This window comes from Hemitrygon akajei, chromosome 29, assembly GCF_048418815.1.
Source record: "Hemitrygon akajei chromosome 29, sHemAka1.3, whole genome shotgun sequence".
Classification (NCBI taxonomy): domain Eukaryota; kingdom Metazoa; phylum Chordata; class Chondrichthyes; order Myliobatiformes; family Dasyatidae; genus Hemitrygon; species Hemitrygon akajei.
In genome coordinates, this window is record NC_133152.1 from 32,180,269 (window position 1) to 32,202,373 (window position 22,105).

At 41.4% G+C, this 22,105-nt stretch overlaps 1 protein-coding gene across 1 annotated transcript; it reads left to right on the forward strand.

Annotated features, from left to right (window-relative positions):
* The first annotated feature begins 4,760 nt into the window (after positions 1–4,760).
* LOC140718412 (tumor necrosis factor receptor superfamily member 5-like) lies at positions 4,761–20,615 on the forward strand. The gene is made up of 10 exons (XM_073032126.1): positions 4,761–4,862; positions 7,510–7,918; positions 10,429–10,554; positions 12,479–12,622; positions 13,552–13,645; positions 13,854–14,014; positions 16,025–16,050; positions 17,714–17,776; positions 18,273–18,346; positions 19,926–20,615. Exons 2-8 carry the CDS (start codon positions 7,849–7,851, stop codon positions 17,741–17,743), a joined length of 651 nt encoding a protein of 216 aa, XP_072888227.1. The 5' UTR covers positions 4,761–4,862; positions 7,510–7,848; the 3' UTR covers positions 17,744–17,776; positions 18,273–18,346; positions 19,926–20,615.
* Positions 20,616–22,105: the final 1,490 nt, after the last annotated feature.

The window sequence follows — 22,105 nt, forward strand, 5'->3', positions numbered from 1 at the left end:
GACTTGGATGAAGAAGTAGAAGGGTGAGTTAGTAAGTTTGCTGATGACTCAAAAGTTGGGGGTGCTGTGGATAGTCTGGAGGGTTGTCAAAGGTTACAGTGGGACCTTGATAGGATGCAGAACTGGGCTGTGAAGTGGCAGATGGAGTTCAACCAAGGTAAGTGTGAAGTGGTTCATTTTGTTAGGTCAAGTTTGAAGACAATATAATATTAATCATAAGACTCCTGGCAGTGTGGAAGATCAGAGAGATCTTGGGATCCATGCCCATTGGACAGTGAAAGCTGCTGTGCAGGTTTACAGTGTTGTGAAGAGGGTGTGTGGTGTGTTAGCCTTCATCAACCATAGGATTGAGTTCAAGAGTCGTGAGATAATGTTACAGCTATATAAGACCTTAGTTAGAGCCCACTGGAGTACTTGTGTTCTGTTCTGGTCACCTCACTACGGGAAGGATGTGGATACTATAGAGAGAGTGCAGAGTAGATTCATAAGGATGTTGCCTGGATTGGAGAGCATGCCTTATGAGAATAGCTTGAGTGAACTTGGCCTTTTCTCCTTGGAGCAACGGAAGATGAGAGGTGACCTGATAAAGGCGTATAAGATGATGAGAGGCATTGATCATGTGGATAGCCAGAGGCTTTTTTGCAGGGCTGAAATGGCTAACATGAGGGGGTGTAGTTTTAAGTTGCTTGGAAGTAGTTACAAGGAGGATGATAGAGGTAAGTTTTTTTACACAGAGAGTGGTGGGTGCGTGAAATAGGGTTTTTTAAGATACACAGAGCTTAGAAAAATAGAGGGCTATGCGGTTTGGAAATTCTAGGCATTGTGGGCTGAAGGGCCTGTAATGTGCTGTATATTGCTACATTCCATGTTCAATTCAGGAATGAGAAAGGGCAGTGGTATTTGTTTAGTGGTATTGGTCCATTGTATAAAAAGGTTGGGAACCCCTAGTGTAAGGGAACACTTTGCATCTAGTGATAATAATGACATTATTTTTAAGATAATTATGGGGAAGGATAGGCCTAGTCCTTGGGCTGACATTCTGAAATGGAGAATGGCCAACTTTGATAGTATCAGAAAGGATCTGGCAAGTGTGGACTGGGGCACATTGTTTTCTGGCAAAGGTGTACTTGGTAAGTGAGAGGCCTTCAAAATTGAAATTGTGAGAGTACAGAGTTTGTGTGTTCCTGTCGGAATAAAAGGCAAAGATAACAGGATTAGGGAACTTAAAAGGCAAACATGAGGAAATCTGCAGATACTGGAAATTCAAGCAACACACACAAAACGCTGGTGGAACGCAGCAGGTCAGGCAGCATCTATAGGGAGAAGCACTGTTGAAGTTTTGGGCCGAGACCCTTCGTCAAGGCTAACTGAAAGGAAAGGTAGTAAGAGATTTGAAAGTAGGAGGGGGAGGGGAAAATGCGAAATTATAGGAGAAGACCGGAGGGGGTGGGGTGAAGCTGAGAGCCGGAAAGGTGATTGGTAAAAGGGATACAGAGCTAGAGAAGGGAAAGGATCATGGGACGGGAGGCCTAGGGAGAAAAAAGGGGGAGGGGTGCACCAGAGGGAGATGGAGAACAGGCAGAGTGATGGGCAGAAAGAGAGAGAAAAAAAAGGGGGAAGAAAGCTAAATATATCAGGGATGGGGTAAGAAGGGAAGGAGGGGCATTAACGGAAGTTAGAGAAGTCAATGTTCAGAGAAGTCTCTAACTTCCGTTAATGCCCCTCCTCCCCTTCTTACCCCATCCCTGATATATTTAGCTTTTCCCCCCTTTTTTTGTCTCTCTCTTTCTGCCCATCACTCTGCCTGTTCTCCATCTCCCTCTGGTGCTCCCCTCCCCCTTTTTTTCTCCCTAGGCCTCCCGTCCCATGATCCTTTCCCTTCTCTAGCTCTGTATCCCTTTTACCAATCACCTTTCCGGCTCTCAGCTTCACCCCACCCCCTCCGGTCTTCTCCTATCATTTCACATTTTCCCCTCCCCCTCCTACTTTCAAATCTCTTACTGTCTTTCCTTTCAGTTAGTCCTGACGATGGGTCTCAGCCCGAAACGTTGACAGCACTTCTCCCTATAGATGCTGCCTGACCTGCTGCGTTCCACCAGCATTTTGTGTGTGTTGCTAGGATTAGGGAACTTAGGTTTTTGAGAGATATTGAGGTCCTGGTTAAGAAAAGGAGATGCCTAACAAGTATAGGCAGGAAAGGGCAAATGTAGTACTTGCCAAGCATATGAAATGCAAGAGAACATTAAGAAGGAAATCAAAAAAAGATGGGGTTCCTCTAGCAGACATGGTGAAAGAGAATGCTGGGGACTTCTACAGATATGTTAAGAACAAAATCGGTCTCTGGAAGATCAGTGTAGTTATCCATTCATGAAGCCAAAGGAGATGAAATCTGTTAGAATTCTTTGAAGAAATAACAAGCAAGATAGACAAAGGAGAATCAGTTGATGTTGTGTACTTAGATTTTCAAAAGGCCTTTGACAAGGTGCCACACATGAGGCTGCTAAACAAACTATGAGCCCATGATATTACAGGACAGATTCTAGCATGGATAAAACAGTAGATGGTTGGCAGAAGGCAAAGAGTGGGAATAAAGGGAGCCTTTTTTAGATTGTTGCTGGTGACTAGTGGTATTCCACAGGGCTCTGTGTTGGGACTGGGTCTTTTTACGTTGTATGTATGATTTGGATGATGGAATTAATGGCTTTGTTTCAAAGCTTGCAAACAATATGATGATAGGTGGACAAGCAGATGGTTTTGAGGAAGTAGAGAGGCTACAGAAGGACTTAAACAGATTAGGAGATTGGGCAATGAAATGGCAGACAGAATATAATGTCATGAAGTGTATAGTCAGGCACTTTGGTAGAAGAAATTGAAGGGTTGTCTATTTTCTAAATGGAGAGAAAATATAAAAACGGAGGCGTAAATAGACTTGGGAGTCCTTGTGCAAGATTCTCTAAAGGTTAATTTGCAAATTGAGTTTGTAGTGAGGGTGAGGAAGGCAAATACGATGTTAGCATTAATTTTAAGAGTACCAGAATATTAAAGCAAGGATGTAATGTTGACACTTTGTAAAGCACTGATGAGGCCTCACTTGAAGTATTATGAGCAGTTTTGGGCCCCATATCTTCGAAAGGATGTGCTGAAACTGGAGAGGGTTCAAAGGAAGTTCACAAAAATCATTCCAGGCTTGTCATATGAAGTGTGTTTGATGGCTCTGGGCCTGTACTCACTAGAATTCAGAAGACTGAGGGATGAACTCATTGATCCCTATCAAATAGTGAAAAGCCTCGATAGAGTGGATGTGGAGAAGATGTTTCCGATGGTGGGAGAGTCCAGAGGACACAGCCTCTAAATCATGAACTCCCACAGAATCCCTGGCGACCTCTCACAGAACTTCGGTTGAGAAACCCTGTCCTAGCATGTAGAAGAATGAGAGGAGATCTGATAGCGATATACAAAATTATGAGGGGTATAGATAGCGTAAATGGATGCAGGCTTTTTCTACCGAGGTTTGGTGAGATTGGAACTCGAGGTCATGGGTTAGGAGTGAAAGGTGAAATGTTTAAGGGGAGTATGAGGGGGAATTTCTTCACTGGGAGGATGGTGAGAGTGTGGAATGAGTTGCCAGTGGAAATGATGGATGCGGGTTTGATTTCAACACCTGAGAGAAATTTGGATAAGTACTTGGATGGGAAGGATATGTAGGGTGTAGGTTGATGGGACAAGCCAGATTAATATTTTGGCATGGACTTGATGGGCTGAGGGACCAATTTCTGTGCTGTAGTGTTCTATGACTCTATAACAATGGAAACGCTGCCTTGCTCAGTTACCACATTGGTAGGTATCGGAAGTCTATGCTACTTGAACTCTACTGAATCCAAAAGAGATTTAAAAACATAACAAAGTTAATTTACAAAATCATCATGAAATACAGTGGATTCTGGTTAATTGGAATTCATCGGGACCAAGTACATTTTGGACCAATTAAGTGGCTGCCCCAATTAGCCAAAGTTTCATGGAAAAAGATAAAAAGATATAACAAAAGACAAACTACTGCTTAACAGAGTTACAAATTATCTATGAAAAACAAAACAAATTAGAGCACTATTGATATTACTACAGTACTAGTAAACTGTATTAGTTCCTAATAGTTTTTAGTAATATCCTCCCGTGCCTCACTGGCCTTTTTTATGAGACCGAGTTGCTAGCTGGATGCTCAGCTCAGAATTGATGGAAAACGTGCAAGGAGCCAGCTAGATTTGAACCTGGGACTGTGCGCTCCAAAGTCCAGTGCAGATGCCACTACACCACTGGCTGGATCCTGATAGCTTTCGGCGGAGGAATTCATCCAGTGTACGCAGTTCTTTTGACTGGCTATCAATCAGCACAGACACCTAGGGTTGATAATGGACTGCCTTCACACAATGCTATCGACAACTACAACATCCAAATCTTAATATTCATTGTAACATTCAAAATGATTGTTGATATCTTCAAATTTGTAATTCCTAACTTGTTGAAATAGTGCAGTTATTATCAACACTAGGTCAGCAGGTCAGGCAGAGAATTATGGAAAGGAATAAACAATCAATGTTTTGGGCAGAGATGTTTCATCAGGACTGGATAGGAAGGGAGAAGAAGCCAGAATAAGAAGATGGGGGAGGGGAAGGAGTAAAAGCTGGCAGGTGAGAGTCAAGTAATCCACAGTGTTACATTTTGTTTAGTTTTAATAATCCATGCATTTTTTTTTAAATTACAGATTTTTTTCCTTCTATTACTGGTTTCTCAAATTACAGTGACAACTGCTTGTCAGGCAGAGGAGTATGACTATGGTGGTATCTGTTGTTCATTGTGTCCCTCAGGTAAGTGATGGCCAGTATTTATACAATCATCATTTCAATGCAAAGAAATCAGTTCATTTAAGTTTCAGAAGTTCCGCAGATAGAATTTCATTAAAGCATATGCCATGAATGAGCCTTATTTCATTAGTAGCTGTCTTTCTACTTTCTGATTTAGTGTAGCTTTTTGTTTAATATTTCTGTAAACCAATTAAGTTTCTCTTATGTTGCCAATTCTTAGTGGATTCAATGGTTATACTTTGGAAAATCAACCAGAGTGCAGAAGACAACAAACTGTGCAAATATAAATAAATAGCAATAAATAACAAGAATATGAGATAAAGAGTCCTTAAAGAGAGATCACTAGTTGTAGGAACATTTCAATGATGGGGCAAGTGAGTGTAGTTATCCCCTTTTTTTTTCAAGAGCCTGATGGTTGAGGGGTAGTAACTGTTCTTGAACCTGGTGGTGCGAGTCCTGAGGCTCTGGTAGCTTCTTCCTGATGGCAGCTGTGAGGAGAGAGCTTGGTTGTTGGGATTATCTGATGATGGATGCTACAACAGTGTTTCATGTGGATGTGCTTAATGGTTGGGAGGGCTTTACCTGTGATGTACCGGGCCGAATCCGTTACCTTTTATAGGATTAGTGGATACTGTATTTATTTAATTATAGTTACTTTTTCCAAGCAGTAAGACTGGTCAAGACTTCCACTCCCTAACTCCTCATTCATCTTATGTACAGCCTAGCGTCACTTTATTGGACATGCCACCAATCTATATACAATAGATAAGCTATCTTATGTATTTATATTTATGGTGTTTTATTATTATTTTCTTTATCTTTTTGTGTTGCATTGGATCTGAAGTAATAATTATTTTGTTCTTTTTACACTTGTGTACAGGAAATGACATTAAACAATCTTGAATCTTGAATATAAATATCTTTTTTTGGCATCTATGAATTTGCAACATTTTACCAAATGTACTTTAGAGTATTCAGATTTATTGTGTCCGATCAAACAGTGGAAGTTGTGCTCTGGAAATTTCACATTTTGATGCCTCTAACATTTTTCAAGATTGTACAGACATTTCAGTGGAAACTTGTCTATTATAGTGTCTTCTACAATGCAAGGGTGAGCAGAACAAAATAACCTCTGCTCTTCAACCAATCAGTGTGAAGAATCTTCAGTGAGCAGCATCAATGATTAAACCAGATATATCTGTCAATGTGCATAGGCATCGCCATTAACATGTAACACTTGATGCTTCTTGCATATTTTCATGCTTTCTGAATCAGTTCTGTGTTCTCCATAAAGTTCAATAGTTCTTATTAGTTGCCAGCACAACAGCACTGCTTCAGGACTCCTAGTTGAGTGTGCTACAAAATAACCTCTCGCTTAACATCAATAATACTGAAGAAGATCGACTTTAGAAAGGGGGAAGAAGGGTGAACATATGCCAATCGACATAGGCAGTGGAGAACTCAGCAATTTTACATTCCTGGACATTAACGTATTGGATTCAAAATGCTGGATGTACTCAGAAGGTCAGCTATGGAAAAGTGTAAACAGTTGACAATTTGGGTCGAGACGCTTCATCAGGACTGGAAAGGAAGGGGGAAGATGCCTGAATAAAATGTGGAGTGAGGGGAAGGAGGACTAGCCAGAAGGTGATGGGTGAAGCCAGATGGATGGGAAAAGGTCAAGAGCAGGAGAAGAAAGAATCTGATAGGAGAGGAGAGTGGATAATAGGAGAAAGGGAAGGAGGAGGGGACTAGGGGAAAGTAATAGAGAGGTGAGAAGAAATGAAAGATCAGAGTGGGGAGTAGATGATGATGAGGGCGAGGTGTTGTAGAATTTGTTCACTGGAAGGAGAAATCAATATTCATGCTATCGGGTTGGAGAGTACCTAGATGGAATATAAGTTATTGCTCCTCCACCCTGAGGGTGGCCTCATCTTGCACAAGGAGGGGTCATGGTTAAACATGTTAGAACAGTAATGGGAATCGGAATTAAAACGTTTGGCTACCGGTAAGTCCTCCTGCTGGTGGATAGTACAGAGGTGCTTGACGAAGCAGAAACATATTGGATGACCTGTCCTCACCAGCATGTAGATGCAAACACAAGGAAGGCACACCAGCATCTTTACTTTCACAGAGGGTTGAGCAGGTTTGGCATATTGCCGAACATTTGAACAATTTCTACAGATGTATCCTGATTGGTTACATCATGGTCCAGTTTGGCAATTCAAATGTGCAGGGACATTATAAACTGCAGAGAGTCCTGGACTCTGCTCTATATTTCACTGGCACATTTTTCTCCACCAGGAGAGTCAACATCTATCATCGAAGCTATCTTTTTATAGTTAACATTGGGCATGTGTTCAGAAGCCTGAAGTCCCACACCACCAGGTTCAAGAGCAGCTACTTTCCTTCAGTCATTTGTTTCTTTATACCAACCTGCACAACCACACCACTACCTCAGAACAGCAAAAACTGTAATCATGGTGTGGTACAATGGACTTATTTTAGTTCTAGTTATGTTATTACTTGTATAACTTATGTTTAATTTGGGATTTTCTTCATGAATTGTGCCTGTATATGCATGTACTGTACTTACTTCTGCATATGACAATTTGTCATAGGACATAATTTTTTTCTTGGCTCTCTGCAGAAAAGTGTGTTTGAAAAACAAGACCACAATCTTAGCACAAATTTCATGGTCTATAGGGTAGCAATCATCCCTGGGCCTCTGTACCTCCCCATGCAATTGGATCCTCGACTTTCTAACCAGAAGGCTACAATCTGTGCAGATTGGTGATAACATATCCTCCTTGCTGACAATCAACACTGGCGCACCTCAGGGGTGTGTGCTTAGCCCACTGCTCTACTCTCCATATGCACATGACTGCATGGCTAGGCATAGCTCAAATACCATCTACAAATTTGCTGATGATACAACCATTGTTGGTAGAATCTCAAGTGGTGATGAGAGGGCGTACAGGAGTGAGATATGCCAATTAGTGGAGTGGTGCCGCAGCAACAACCTGGCATGAAAGAGCTGATTGTGGACTTCAGGAAGGGTAAGACAAAGGAACATATACCAATCCTCATAGAGGAACCAGAAGTGGAGAGAGTGAACAGTTTCAAGTTTCTGGGTGTCAAGATCTCTGAGGACCTAATCTGGTCCCAACATATCAATGTAGTTATAAAGAAGGCAAGACAGCAACTATACTTCATTAGGAGTTTGAAGAGATTTGGCATGTCAACAAATACACTCAAAAACTTCTATAGATGTACCGTTGAGAGCATTCTGACAGGCTGCATCACTGTCTGATATGGGGGGGGGGGGGGGGGGGCTACTGCACAGGACCGAAAGAACTGCAGAGGATTGTAAATCTAGTCAGCTTCATCTTGGGCACTAGCCTACAAAGTACCCAGGACATCTTCAGGGAGCGGTGTCTCAGAAAGGCAGCGTCCATTATTAATGACCTCCAGCACCCAGAGCATGCCCTTTTCTCACTATTACCATCAGGCAGGAGATACAGAAGCCTGAAGGCACACACTCAGTGATTCAGGAACAACTTCTTCCCCTCTGTCAACTGATTTCTAAATGGACATTGAGCCCTTGGACACTACCTCACTTTTTTAATATACAGTATTTCTGTTTTTGCATATTTGTTTAATCTATTCAATATAAGTATACTGTAATTGATCTACTTATTTATTATTATTATTATTTCTCTTCTAGATTATGTATTGCATTGATCTGCTACTGCTAAGTTAACAAATTTCACGTCACATGCCGGTGATAATAAACCTGATTCTGATTCCCTGCCTTTCTGTGGTTGGACTATCTGTAGCCAGCTTACCAACACATAGAAAATGCCTCCACAGAATTCCCTGAATCAACATCAATCAACATCAGTGTCCTTCCCCAGGCCAAAACTCTGAACATTAGTCAATTGGTTCTAATGGACAGTCATGTAATTTTCAGGCCCAAATGCCTGACTCCTGAAATAAATCATTCTGAGCTCTTTCACAGTTAACAATTACTAATGGACAGACAAAAAGATTCAAAGATGTTGTGAAAGCCTCTTTGAATAATTGTAAAGTCTTTAACTATTGGGAATACCTGATGTAATGGTCTGGGGTTGAAAACAGTCTACACTATTGTTCTTTTTACCAAAATGCATTATCAGATATTTCCTAGCACTGTTTTCCATCTGTCACTTGTTTGCCCATTCTTCCAATTTGTCTAGGCTACATCCACACTAGACTGGATAATTTTGAAAATGCCGGTTTCACGTAAAAACGATAGGCGTCAACACCAGGTGTTTTTGAAAATACCTCTGTCCACATTAAAACAGGTATTTGGGTGAATCTCCTCCTACTGGGCATGGCAGGACACATTTACAGAAAGCAAGCAGAGAGGAAACGGTATACTATTTCCGTTTCCGTGGCGGCATTGTGCTATTTCCATTGGTCAAAATCTAGAGTACCTACAACAACAGCGAAAGAAAGTTTTCAACAATATCTTCGAGGAATACAAAGAAAGGGGATTAGTGAAAAACCGTATCAAGTTGGGCAGTATTTACGAGCAGGAAAACTGAGTTAACATTTCAAGATGACAACATTGTTTTTATATGAAAATTATGAAATCTAGTTATCTAAGATTGTTCAATTCAGTGATGGCTGTAGAATACTCATAGAAGATGCGATGCTGTTCCTTGAGCTTTGCTGGAGCAGGGAAAGGTGAAATGGGATGCAAATGGGTTGGTATCTGCTGCATCTGTTCTGGCACGTCATGACAGGAGCATTTTTAAAAAGTTCCAGTTACCCTGTACACACTACACTGCCCAACCGGCGTTTTCAGATTTACACACTCCAGAGAGTGTTTTAGAAAAGCTCCGTTTTCGGGGGAGGAAAACGCCGTTTCAATGTAGATGGAGGGTCAAAACAAAGAGAAAAAGCTTTGGTTACGGAATTATCCGGTCTAGTGTGGACGTAGCCCAAGTCCTGCTGCAAAAACATTGCTTCTTCAACACTACCTACCCCTCCACCTATCCTCGTATTACCCACAAACTTTTCCACAAAGCCATCAATTCCACTATATAAATCATTGGCAAACAATGTGAAAAGTAGCAGTCCCAATACTGGCATATGAGATGGCTTTGAGGGACTCAAGGTCTATGCATTGGTAGAACACAAAAGACCAGAGCAAATGGAAGAATGAGCACATTGCCTCTCAAATTACAACCCACCTGCCCAGTCACACACATCCTGCCCAGTTTGTAATAGAGTCTATAAGGCCCGTATTAGTTTATCAATTGTCACAGACCAGGAGTGGGTAAACAAATGATCCACTGCATTGAGGGACTGCAAATGAGAAAAAAACTTTAGTTTCCTTATGCCTCCCCCTAAAAAAATCATGACTTTCTTAAAATGCTGCTGTTCCTTCCTTCAAAGAAAAAGGATCTCAAGTGATTTTTTGTTTGTAGCAAACTACATTCTAACTGGCTTCCTGATAGCAGAACAAGCATTGTAATTCCATGTCTGCCTTTTCCAATGCACGTGTTTCATTTTATTGCAGGCAGTAGTGTAGAGCAACACTGCAACGTAATGAGGAGTACATTGTGTAGTCCATGTGCAGCTGGAGAATATATAGAGTATCCAACTAGCCTGGAAAATTGTTTAAAGTGTAAGGCGTGTGATCATGGTATGTATTATAATACTGACTCTAACTATCCTGAATTGATCAAGCCATCACGATCAGGTTTTCCATAAATGTGTTTACTCTTTCTAATCTTATATATGCCATATTTACAAAGTATTATTACTGCTTCTTATTGCTGATATAGAAGTCTGTGATTCTGTATCAACACACATAAAATGCTGGAGGAACTCAGCAAGTTAGGCAGGATCCATGGAAATGAATAAATAGTCAATTTTTCAGGCCAAGACTGCTCTTCAGTACTAAAAAGGAAGGGAGGCCGACACCAGAATAAAAAGGTGTGGGAAGGGGAAGGAGACTAGCTGGAAGGTGATAGGTGAAGCCGGGTGGGTGGAAAAATGGCTGGAGTAAAAGGAATCTGATAGGAGAGGAAAGTGGATCATAGGAGAAAGAAAAGGAGGAGGGGTAGTGATAAGCAGTAAGAAGAGGTAAAAGGCCAGAGTGGGGAACAGAAGAAGGGGGGGGGGGGGGAAGGAGAAATTGATATTTATGCCATCGGGCTGGAGGCTACCCAGATGGAATATAAAGTGTTGCTCCTCCAACCTGACGATGGCCTCATCTTCACAAGAGGAGGCCATGGACTGACATGTCGGAATGGGAATGGGATTTAAAATGTTTGGCCACTGGTAAGTTCCGCTTTTGGCGGTTGGAGTGGAGCTGCTTGACTATGATTCTGTAACTGTACCCATAGTGAAATTATGAACTGGGATTCAAGTTAAACTTCACAACATACATCTGAGATAATGAACCTGATACTGATTCAAATGTATTGTGGGACTTCCTGCCATCAAAGTAAAGTTTTAAGACCTAGCTGCAATGTGCTTCAGCATCAATGAAAAGGTGATCTATTTTTCAATTGTTTTAAAACAGCTGTGAGAACCCTATCACTTTGTGAAAGTTACATAACAGTGAAAAAGTCTATTTGCAAAGTTCACAGGTCAGTCGGTGCTGTTGGTTTTCTTGTAAAGATGAGTGTAACTCATTGGCACATCCCAGCCTGTCTCTGTTTACCCAGCAGGCCTGATCCCTGAAACCAGTTCTTAAAAAGACACATCATGTAGTGCAGGGTGAGCATTACAGCTAAATGAATGTAATTGACCCCAAAACATTAATTCTTTCTATTTTCACAGATCAGCTAATAACTGAATATGTACAGGAGTTCAGTGTTTATTTTTCAGTTTTCAGTCATGCGTCCAAGTTTGCTGCAGATACAAGGGAGTCAGTATGAGTTGTGAGGAGCATACAGAAAGGCTTTAGGGGATGCAGGCAGGCTAAATGAGTGGCCGATGGAATGTAAAGTACAAAAAAGTGCTGTCATCCACTTTGATTGAAAAAAAGGAATATGGAGAATTTGTTTTAAGTGATAGACTGACAAGTGCTGATAGAATCTTGGTGAGACTGTACCTCGGATGTTGAGTACTGATCTAATCTTACAATGGTGGACGCACTGCTGATAGGAGGACAACAATGACTCCCAGGATAAGGATTGTCTAATGAGGAAAGATTAAACAGATTGGGATTTATTCTGTAGAATTTAGAAGATGATTGAGAGATATAGCTCACTGAAGTAGCAAAATTCTACTGGGCTTGACGGAGTAGAAGCGGGGTCAGCATTTCCACTTGGATCTGGTGGTCACAATATCAGAGTGAGGGCACAGCAACTCTGGCACAGTAGCCGTTCATATTCAAGAACAAGAGTGATAGATTTTTGGATTTTGATGGTATTGAGGGATGTGGGTTTAGTGTAAGAGAAGGATGCTGAAGGGAAAAAAGACTGAATGGCAGAGTGGGCACACGAGGTTGAGCATTCAATTACTGCTTCAGTTTCATATTCTCTTTTGTCCAAGTTAAAATAGAAAGGAGTCTGTATTAATTCAGTGTTAACCTCAGAAGTGCTTTCTATTTACAGAGCTGGGATTTCAAATTAAAAAACCATGTACTGACACTCACGATACAGTATGTGAGCCCAGGGAAGGGTATTATTGCATTCAGAACTGTTTGGCAGTGGTAAAGCACACACCATGCCGACCCGGTCAAGGAGTTAAAGAGAAAGGTAGGTTATTATTGTTCATTTGCTGCTTGGCTGTCTATACCGTGATCTGCTCCAGTTCTCCATTTAAAAAGCAAATACTTTGATATTTTTTTGCAGCACCTTCCTCATACTGTTATTCCAAAGCTTGTGCAATTTCTTCTGTTGTCATGAAGCCCTCGCTGTGCTGAGAGGCCTAGGCGAGGACGGTAAGGACTCAAGTGCGGGAGTATCTGAGACTAGAATTGGGACACGATGAGATGAGATCAGGGTTCTTGCCTAGATGCTAGACGAGAACCTGAGGAGACAGAAATCCTCAATGCCATCACAGACTGAACCAAAGTTGAGCTGCCGACTGAGCACCAAACCGGAGTTCAGGTGCTGTTTAAGTATCCTAATCTTGGCACCAAAACGTGGCCTGTAATGAGCGGAGCAGGCGAGAATCTTTATAGGAACTGCACCAGCTATCCATACTCCTGAGGATTGGAGTGTCTAAACCCCAGAGCTGGTACATCAGATGCATACCATAGACCTCACACTACCCCCATTAATTTTCTTGCTTGCACTCCCCAGTAGCTGAAAATATTTGTTGTACAGTGATGCCACCCAGGTAATAATAGGCGCTAGTAACTATTGAAGCCATATGAAAGCATTAACTAATGAAAGCTAGAAGTCAAAACAGGTTCAGGTAATCTTGCACCTAAACACTGTGAGGACTATTCAGTGAAGTCTTTGCTGAGTTTGACACTTTTAGTTACAGGTTCTGCAAATGACAGCTCAATAAATATTTAAAGTTGTAGTACCAAAACCTACAACTTCATTTTATTCAATGGAAAACATAGTTGTAATGCAAATAAAATTAATCATTTTTAACTGGAGTGCATGAATAGTAAGAAATGCTTTTGGCTCTCTCCTGGTTGCTTGGCATAGTCATATATTCTTTTATTTTTCAGGAACAAATTTAAAAGATACAGTGTGTGAGAAATGTCCTAATGGGAGTTTTTCAAGCATTAGTTCATCAACTGAAGAGTGTAAGAACTGGACAGTGTAAGTACTTTAAACTCCCTGGTCAGAAAGGACACAAGGATTTTTGTCAAAGTTCCAACAATCTCCTCTGTTGTTTGCCTCAATAACATAGGATAGATCCCACTAGGATCTGGGTACTTATCCACTTGTAACAGATTTATCATAATTAAACTTGGAGCAACTATTGCAGGTGCTTGTACAGATTTTTTTTTTTCTGTGTCATCCCCAGATGTGAAACGTTTAAACTTACACAGATTAAGCCAGGGAACGCTACAGCTGACGTGAAGTGTGAAGGAAAGAGCTCCCAGACAGTTATAGCTTCTATTATCGGTGTTAGTGTGGGTCTCATTGCAATTCTGGCGTTGTTTTTGCTCTGGAAATATAAATCACGTATGTAATTAATTTACTGTGCACATCTTCCAATATTTTCTACAACCAAAGTGCTTTTAACCAGATTGAATGTAATCTTCGGATTTTACAATGGAAGTTAAAATTGCCAGTATTTTTGCCTACACTTCTATTAAGTTCTTTGGAAAATCATTCCCAGGAAATTCTTTGGGATAACATTTCTGCTGTAATTAAGTGGCCTTTACTTCAGGTGCCTATGGAGAAAGTGGCCTCTAACTTTTAAAGGAGTGGGATGAAATGGAAATGGTGTACACAAGCCCCACATCAAGGGAAACATGGAGGAAGTCCATGAAGGTGAGCCCAGGCAATCTTAACACCAGAGTCTCATTGACAAAGAAGTTCTCAGATTTTCCCTGATTGCCCGATAGATGCACTTCCTAGGGTCTGGATTAGTGCTGGAATTTGGCTGAAGATGCCGCATCAGGAAAACTCAGGAAGCAGACTCTGGCAGTTAGGAGGCAGGCAGACAGGTACAGGTGCAGACATGATTTGGAAGAATCATGATTTGCAGATACGCCTACATATAAAGGAGAATATAGGATCTGACGAGTGCAGGTGAAATAGCCGATCAGGGCACACATATGATGACGGTTGGGGAAATAACGGTGGTGGGAATGGTGACAGGAGTTTCTGACGTGACTGTGCATCTAAGGATTGACCCCAGTGAATGTGTTGGGTTGAGTTGTTATCTGATCTTGGCAATTCATTTGCAAACGTTTCATCACCATGTTGGTGGTGGTGGTGGCATCCGTTGGTCTCGCGAGACCATGGATCTGCGCCTGGAGTTTCCAGGGTGCAGGCCTGGGCAGGGTTGTATGGGAGACCGGCAGTTGCCCAAGCTGCAGGCCTTCCCCTCTCCACGCCACCGATGTTGTCCAAGGGAAGGGCACTAGGACCTATGCAGCTTGGCACCGGTGACGTCGCAGAACAATGTGTTGTTAAGTGCCTTGCTCAAGGACACAAACACGCTGCCTCAGCTGAGGCTCGAACCAGTGACCTTCAGGTTACTAGTCTGATGCCTTGCCCACTAGGCCACGCGCCAACAACATCACCACGTGCCATCACCATATATCAGGAAACAATATCAGCTAACGCGAGGAAATCTGCAGATGCTGGAAATTCAAGCAACACACACAAAATGCTGGTGGAACACAGCAGGCCAGGCAGCATCTATAGGGAGAAGCACTGTCGACGCTTCGGGCCGAGACCCTTCGTGACGAAGGGTCTCGGCCCGAAACGTCGACAGAACAATATCAGCTCGCTGTTACTGTGCAATATGGTGATGAAATGTTTGCATTTGAATTGCCAAGATCGGAGAACAACTTAATCCAGCCATCAACCACCCAAGCTACACATTTTCTGAATTATTTCCACAATGTATGTGTGATTTGGGATTGATGGCTACAGGTGAACCCAGGGATCAGTGCTGCTGTTCTGACCGGGAGTGGAGAGTGGCAGTGTGTAAATACTTCAGAGTCATAGAAGTACTTGAGAGAGGAAACTGCAATTTCATTTGGCAGTTATGGTAGATGGGTGGGATTAGGGAAAACAACCCTGGTTTGAATTCCTCAGAAATTCTCAGCAGATCTTGGTAGAAGATGTCCTTATCCCCTTGCATAATTGTAGATTTGAATGACTGCTGTATCTAAGCCTTATCATTGGCCATTTAGGCCTGTTAGGCCCAAATCTGGTGTTTCCTCAGAATTCAGACATTGCAAACCTTTTGGATATCCCTCAGCGGTTTTGCACATCAGACTGCGGCAGGAATTTTCATCAAACTGAAATTAGCGAAAGATAATTGTGGTGGGAACACTCCAGCTTCAAGCTGTTGAGGTCACTGAGTAAACCATTTTTACTAGATTGAAACTAGAACATCATTTGGTTCTAAAATGCTCATCAATTTTGTCTCAAAATATGGCAGAGTAAATTAAAACTACGGAAAATCACTTTCGGAGTACTTGTATAAACCTACCTAATTTTTGTTTTTGGTAGATTGCAGGGACAGACTACAGAATGCTGTAAGTACATTCTTTACAAGTCATGTGTGTTCATTGTATTTCCTGCAGAATTAAAGCTGAAGACATAATGCAACCAGATTGCAGATTAACTGAAATACTGTAGTGTTTTCACTTGTTCCTTTAGCTTGAAATGAGTCATAAATACACTGGTTCCAAAGTACCCGATACATGCCCTAGGTGCTAAATCACTTAAGTACTTAAGTGAAATGGTTAATGTGTGATAGTGTTCAGTAATTGTATTTTGTTGCAGTTGTGGTTTTTGTGTTTATCAGCCTACATGCCTTATCTGCTTAATCTGATCCAAGGAAGAGCAATGTATTATATCGCCTGTTACCTCTTCTCACCTGTCTATCACCTCCCCTGTATCCCCTCCTTCTACTAAAAATATTCTGTAGATGTACAAGTTGACTCAAAGAGCATATGTGACATATAGTTAAATATACAACAGTATAAAGCTATAGGCATTGTCAAAAAATATTCTCTACTGGGTGGTAGCAGGGTGTTCAGAAGTCTCACAGCCTGGGGGAAAGAAACTGTTACTCAGCCTAACAGTGCTTGTTCTTATACTGCGGTACCTTCTGCCTAATGGAGGTCAAAGAGATTGTGGGACAGAAGGGAGGGGTACTTGACAATGGCAAGGACTCTGCCAATGCAGCACTTCTAGATCTGGTATACACTTCAGGTGAAATGTAGGGGCAGGGGGATTGGTGGCGAACCAGCACCGCATGGTATGGATGTCTGTACCAGGACTGATGCGGAAGAGTACAGGTGATGAAGGTGCGGGGTTGCATTCAGATAAAGCGTCATTGAAGTGTCGATGTTGACCAGTAGAAGTTGTTGTTTTGAGCTGAATTCCAAAATGTACAGTACTGTTCAAAAGTCTTAGGCACATGTATATAGCTAGGTTGCCCAAGAATTTTGCACAGTGCTGTAGTAATTTTATGTGTTGTGCTGTACTGCTGCTGCTAAAAAAAAAACAGATTTCATGACATATGTGAGTGATGATAAACCTGATTCTGATATGGGTCTCTATTGTGGACAGAGTGGGAAGTGGGCAGAGAGAGGGGAATCTTGGTTGGGAAAAGAGGAAGGGAAAGGGGTCTTGAGACTGGGAGTGTCTGCATCTGTGCCTTCCCCCATCCTGGCATTCGTTCTCTGCCACCTGTCCCACACCCGTATCGCAGTGCTCCACCCTCGCCATTCTTTGCTTCCGTCCAATTTACAAACTTGCTCTGTGCTCCACGTTGATAAATATAGAACTGTGTAAATGTTTTAGGCGCCCTTACTATATATGTGTGCCTAAGACTTCCACACTACTGTAAATGATGAAAATGGGGAATGCAGCCTTGTGACAACATTCGATGTCTAATGTGAAGATGAAGAGTGTCACAGAAGATGATTGGAGAAGAACGTAGAAGTTATTTTACTGTCGGGTGCTTAAGAAGGATGTGATTGTACTTTTGGAACCACAGTAACTATTGCATAAATCCAGACAGATTTAACTATGTCTATGAGGGAATTTTTCTCAAACATAGTTTAGCTGATGAAGAAAGCTTACCATTCAATAGAGAAGGAGGATTCAGTGAGGCATTTCTTCATCTATTTAAGCTCATACTGTGAGTCAATACAGAACATCATAGGTAAAATACTTTGTTTGCCACAGAGTCTGCAAAATGAATACATCGGGGGATGACCAGGTATTCGGACAATTCAAACGCCAGCCCAGGTAGACTGAAAAGGCAGGGAGTCAGGACCGGAGGCGACGGTTGGGCTGATTCTGCTCGCTGTATCATGATGTTTGCTCCTCTTAGCGGCGCTGAGGCTGTGAGACTGCTCTGGCTGCTCTGGGCTTTGTGTCTGCGAGCTTTGCAGCCATTTACCCTGCTGTGTGATGAAGTGATGCTGAGGCTGTGGGCCTGCTCTGACTGTTCCAGGCTCTGTATCTAAGGACAATTCCTTTTTGAATGCTGTTGCTTGCTTTTAATGTTTGCACAATTTGTTTTTCTCTCTCTCTGCACATTGGGTGTTGGTCTTCTTTTAAAATTGGATTCTTTTGAGTTGCTTGTTTTGTGGCTGCCTGTAAGCAGATGAATCTCAAGGTTGTATAATTTATACATACTTTGATAATAAATGTGCTCTGAACTTTGAACATTTGGACTTTGAACAATGACACATTATTACTTTCCAAAGTTACAGGTTTAATAATTTGTTTATTTGTGCAGGTTTACAGTAGTAATCCATCAGAGTAAATGTGCCCCTCAGAAATGGATTGCAGCCGTTGTGTAAACAGGGCGAAGTAAGTATACTCAGACAGCCTCTCAGATAATTCACACAGCAGATTTAACGTTCGTCTGCACTCTGCAGTCTGTATCTACACGTAGTGGCTGCTTTATTAGAAACCCTTGTACACCTCGCCTTAATGCAAGTATCGCATTAGTTTTTAGTTCCTCATTCCTGGGGAGAAAGACTGAGTGCACTCACCCTATCTCAAGCTTTTATACACCACTCTAAGTCACCCCTCAATCTCCTCTGTTAAAAGGAATAAACTCCAACCTTTTCTTGTAACTTGGTCCTTCGAGTCCAGACCGCATCATCATGAATCATATCTGCCCCTTTCCAGTTTATTCTTTCCTAAAAGATGGTAACAAAAGCCGTGTACAACATTCCAAGTGAGGTCTTAACATTTTGTACAGCTGCAATATAACATCCCAACTCCTATATTCAGTGCCCTGACTGATAAAGGCCAGCATGCCAAATGCCTTCTTGACCAACTTGTCTGCCTGTGAGGCCTCTTTCGGCCAACAATGTACTTGTATTCCTATTTCCCTTTATACCGCAACTTGCCAGGGCTCGACCATCCACTGGTCAAGTCCAACTCTGGTTTGACTTTCCAATGTTATTTGCCAAATTTTTACCAAGTTGAACAAGATCCTGCTATAATCTTTGATAATCTTCTGCACTGTATATACCACCTATTTCAGTATCATCTGAAAACTTAGTAACTATGCTTTGTACATTCACATCCAAATTGTTTATATAAACAATGAACAATAAAGGTCTTCAGCACTTCAAAACCTCTGCATTTTAAAATGAGAATGTTTGCATGTTGCAGTAATCATTCTTGCCTGCATTATCTCCCTTTATGTAATCTTATGCACTCTGTTTTGAGATATGTGCAATTATTGCTGGTCCCACACCGCCAGGTTCAGGAACAGTTATGACCCTTCAACTATCAGGCTCCTGAACCAGTGTGGGACCAGCAACAACTGATTGAATGGCAGAGCAGACTTGATGGGCTGAAAGGCCTACTTCTGCTCCTATGTCTTATGGATAACTTCACTCACCTCCACTCTGAACTGATTTCACAACCTATGAACTCACTTTCAAGGGCTCTACCACTCATGTTTTCAGTATTTATTTATTTAATTACATTTTTTTTTAGTATTTGCACAGTTGGTCTTTTTGCATATTGGTTGTTTGTCCGTCTTTGTGTGTAGTTTTTCTTTGAATCTACTGTGACTACCTGCAAGGACGTGAATCTCAAGAGTAGTATACGTTGAAATATATGTAAATAATAAATTTGCTTTGAAGTGTGGAAGTACTGTGCATTTCTCTTGTTTTCTTCTGCCCTTGGGCAATGATCTATAGACTTTACTTCTAAGTACCAAGGACTGCTGAGTGTTGAAGGTCATATTAGTCATATGACCAATAACTTAATTACCTTAACAGAGCTTTCCATTGCTTCTGACTAAATTGATTGTGGATTACCACTGAGTTTTACCACTTATAATTTTGGGCTGTGTGGTTTTTAGTTACACATTCTGTGTTCCCATTTCAATAAAATAATTAAGTTCTTTATTTTCCTTCTGATTCAGGAAGAGGGAGACAATGTTGATGAGAAATCAATTCAGCTCATGCAAAGTTTAAATAATCAACGGGAATAGATGACCACTTTGGACTCTGTTTTGATAAAGAGCACAAGAGGTAGGACCTTTCTCTGTGGGCAGCTCCTTGGTGGATATGCAGACGCTCATATTGAAGATGGAAAACAATAAAGACTCGTCACGAGGAAGTGGCTGCCTGGTGTGGAGAGAGACCTGGCTGATTGGGAAAGCAATTTAATACCTCTTTTCATCAGATAATAGTACATCAAAAATCAGCAGCTAAAATACTAAAAAGTAGACATGAAAGGAGAAAAGTGATTTTCAGTAAGAACTTAACTATTTAATTCTTAGAAAATACTACTTAATTGTACTTATCTGCTTGTATTTTATGTAGTTCTTATGTGTTTAATATGCCTCTAACAGCTATAGAAAGTATAATTCTGGAAAGCTCTGGAAGCTTCTTTGTTCTGTATAATTTAGATAAGTATTTTCTCATTGGTTAACTTGGTTCTAATTGGTTAATTCTTGTCTATAAATCGGAACGGAATTTGCCTTATCTCTGTAGTATAAAATAGCTAAACTCAAAGCAACACCGTCCTTAATCTTATCTTTCTCTTCATGAGTAGACCCCTATCACTGTCTGTTCAATCGACCCTTAATAAAATGATAGTGAAGCAACAAGCTTTTTGCCTCTTTCCTGGCTTGTAAAAGAACCTTGGATCAAAAACCTCAGAATGCAGCAATATTTATAAAAAGGAGGATGGCAAAGGGCGGCCGTGGAATCTCTACAGACTGAGATAGAGTCGTAGAACACTACAGCTGAGACAGGCCCTTCAGCCCATCCAGTCCATGCCAAACTATTATTCTGCCTAGTCCCATCGACCTGTACATGGACCATAACACTATGTACCCCTTGCATTCACGTACCCATCTGAATTTCTCTTAAATGTTGATATTGAACTCGTATCCAGCACTTCCACTAGCAGCTCGTTCCACACTCTCACCACTTTCTGAGTGAAGTTCCTCCTTATATTCTCCTTAAACATTTCACCTTCCACCCTTAACCCATGACCTCTACTTCTAGTCTCATCCAACTTCAGTGAAAAAAGCCTGCTTGCATTTACCCTCTCTGATATTAGGAGATCTAGGCCTCATATGGAGCCAGTGATCATTAATGGAGAATGTGTGGAGCAGGTTAAGACCTACAAGTATCTGGGAGTACAGTTAGACGAGAAGCTAGACTGGACTGCCAACACAGATGCCTTGTGCAGGAAGGCACAGAGTCGACTGTACTTCCTAAGAAGGTTGGCGTCATTCAATGTCTGTAGTGAGATGCTGAAGATGTTCTATAGGTCAGTTGTGGAGAGCGCCCTCTTCTTTGTGGTGGCGTGTTGGGGAGGAAGCATTAAGAAGAGGGACGCCTCACGTCTTAATAAGCTGGTAAGGAAGGCGGGCTCTGTCGTGGGCAAAGTACTGGAGAGTTTAACATCGGTAGCTGAGCGAAGGGCGCTGAGTAGGCTACGGTCAATTATGGAAAACTCTGAACATCCTCTACATAGCACCATCCAGAGACAGAGAAGCAGTTTCAGCGACAGGTTACTATCGATGCAATGCTCCTCAGACAGGATGAAGAGGTCAATACTCCCCAATGCCATTAGGCTTTACAATTCAACCGCCAGGACTTAAGAACTTTTTAAAAGCTATTATTAATGCTTTTTGAGATAGTGATTTAGATGCATATCATATTTTTTACTGAGTTAAGTATTGTATGTAATTAGTTTTGCTACAACAAGTGTATGGGACATTGGAAAAAAAGTTGAATTTCCCCATGGGGGTGAATAAAGTATCTATCTATCTATCTATCTATCTATCTACTTTTGAACAGATTTCAGAAAACAAAGAAACGATAGATGTGTCAAATCAATCTTTGTTCCCATATTCAATGTGGACAATTCTGCAAATAGCTGAGAGATTAAAGATAGGCTGATCTCAGATAACATTAATATCAAATAGCACTCTACATATTCAGAGCTAAGTGACTACCTCCCAGTGGCACTGATGCCAATCATCATGAAGGACTTTGAATGGCCAAACATCAGAAACTCCATTCCTACCACACTAGACTCTCACCAATATGGTTACCGACAAACCCACTCTACGACAGCTGCCAT

Excerpts from the sequence above, each read along its gene's own strand:
- LOC140718412 (XM_073032126.1), top strand. The coding sequence starts at position 7,849 with ATGCCAATTAGTGGAGTGGTGCCGCAGCAACAACCTGGCATGAAAGAG. Across the intron at positions 7,919-10,428 it reads GATTGTGGACTTCAGGAAGG|GCAGTAGTGTAGAGCAACAC; the intron begins GTAAGACAAAGG and ends ATTTTATTGCAG. Across the intron at positions 13,646-13,853 it reads GAGTGTAAGAACTGGACAGT|ATGTGAAACGTTTAAACTTA; the intron begins GTAAGTACTTTA and ends TGTCATCCCCAG.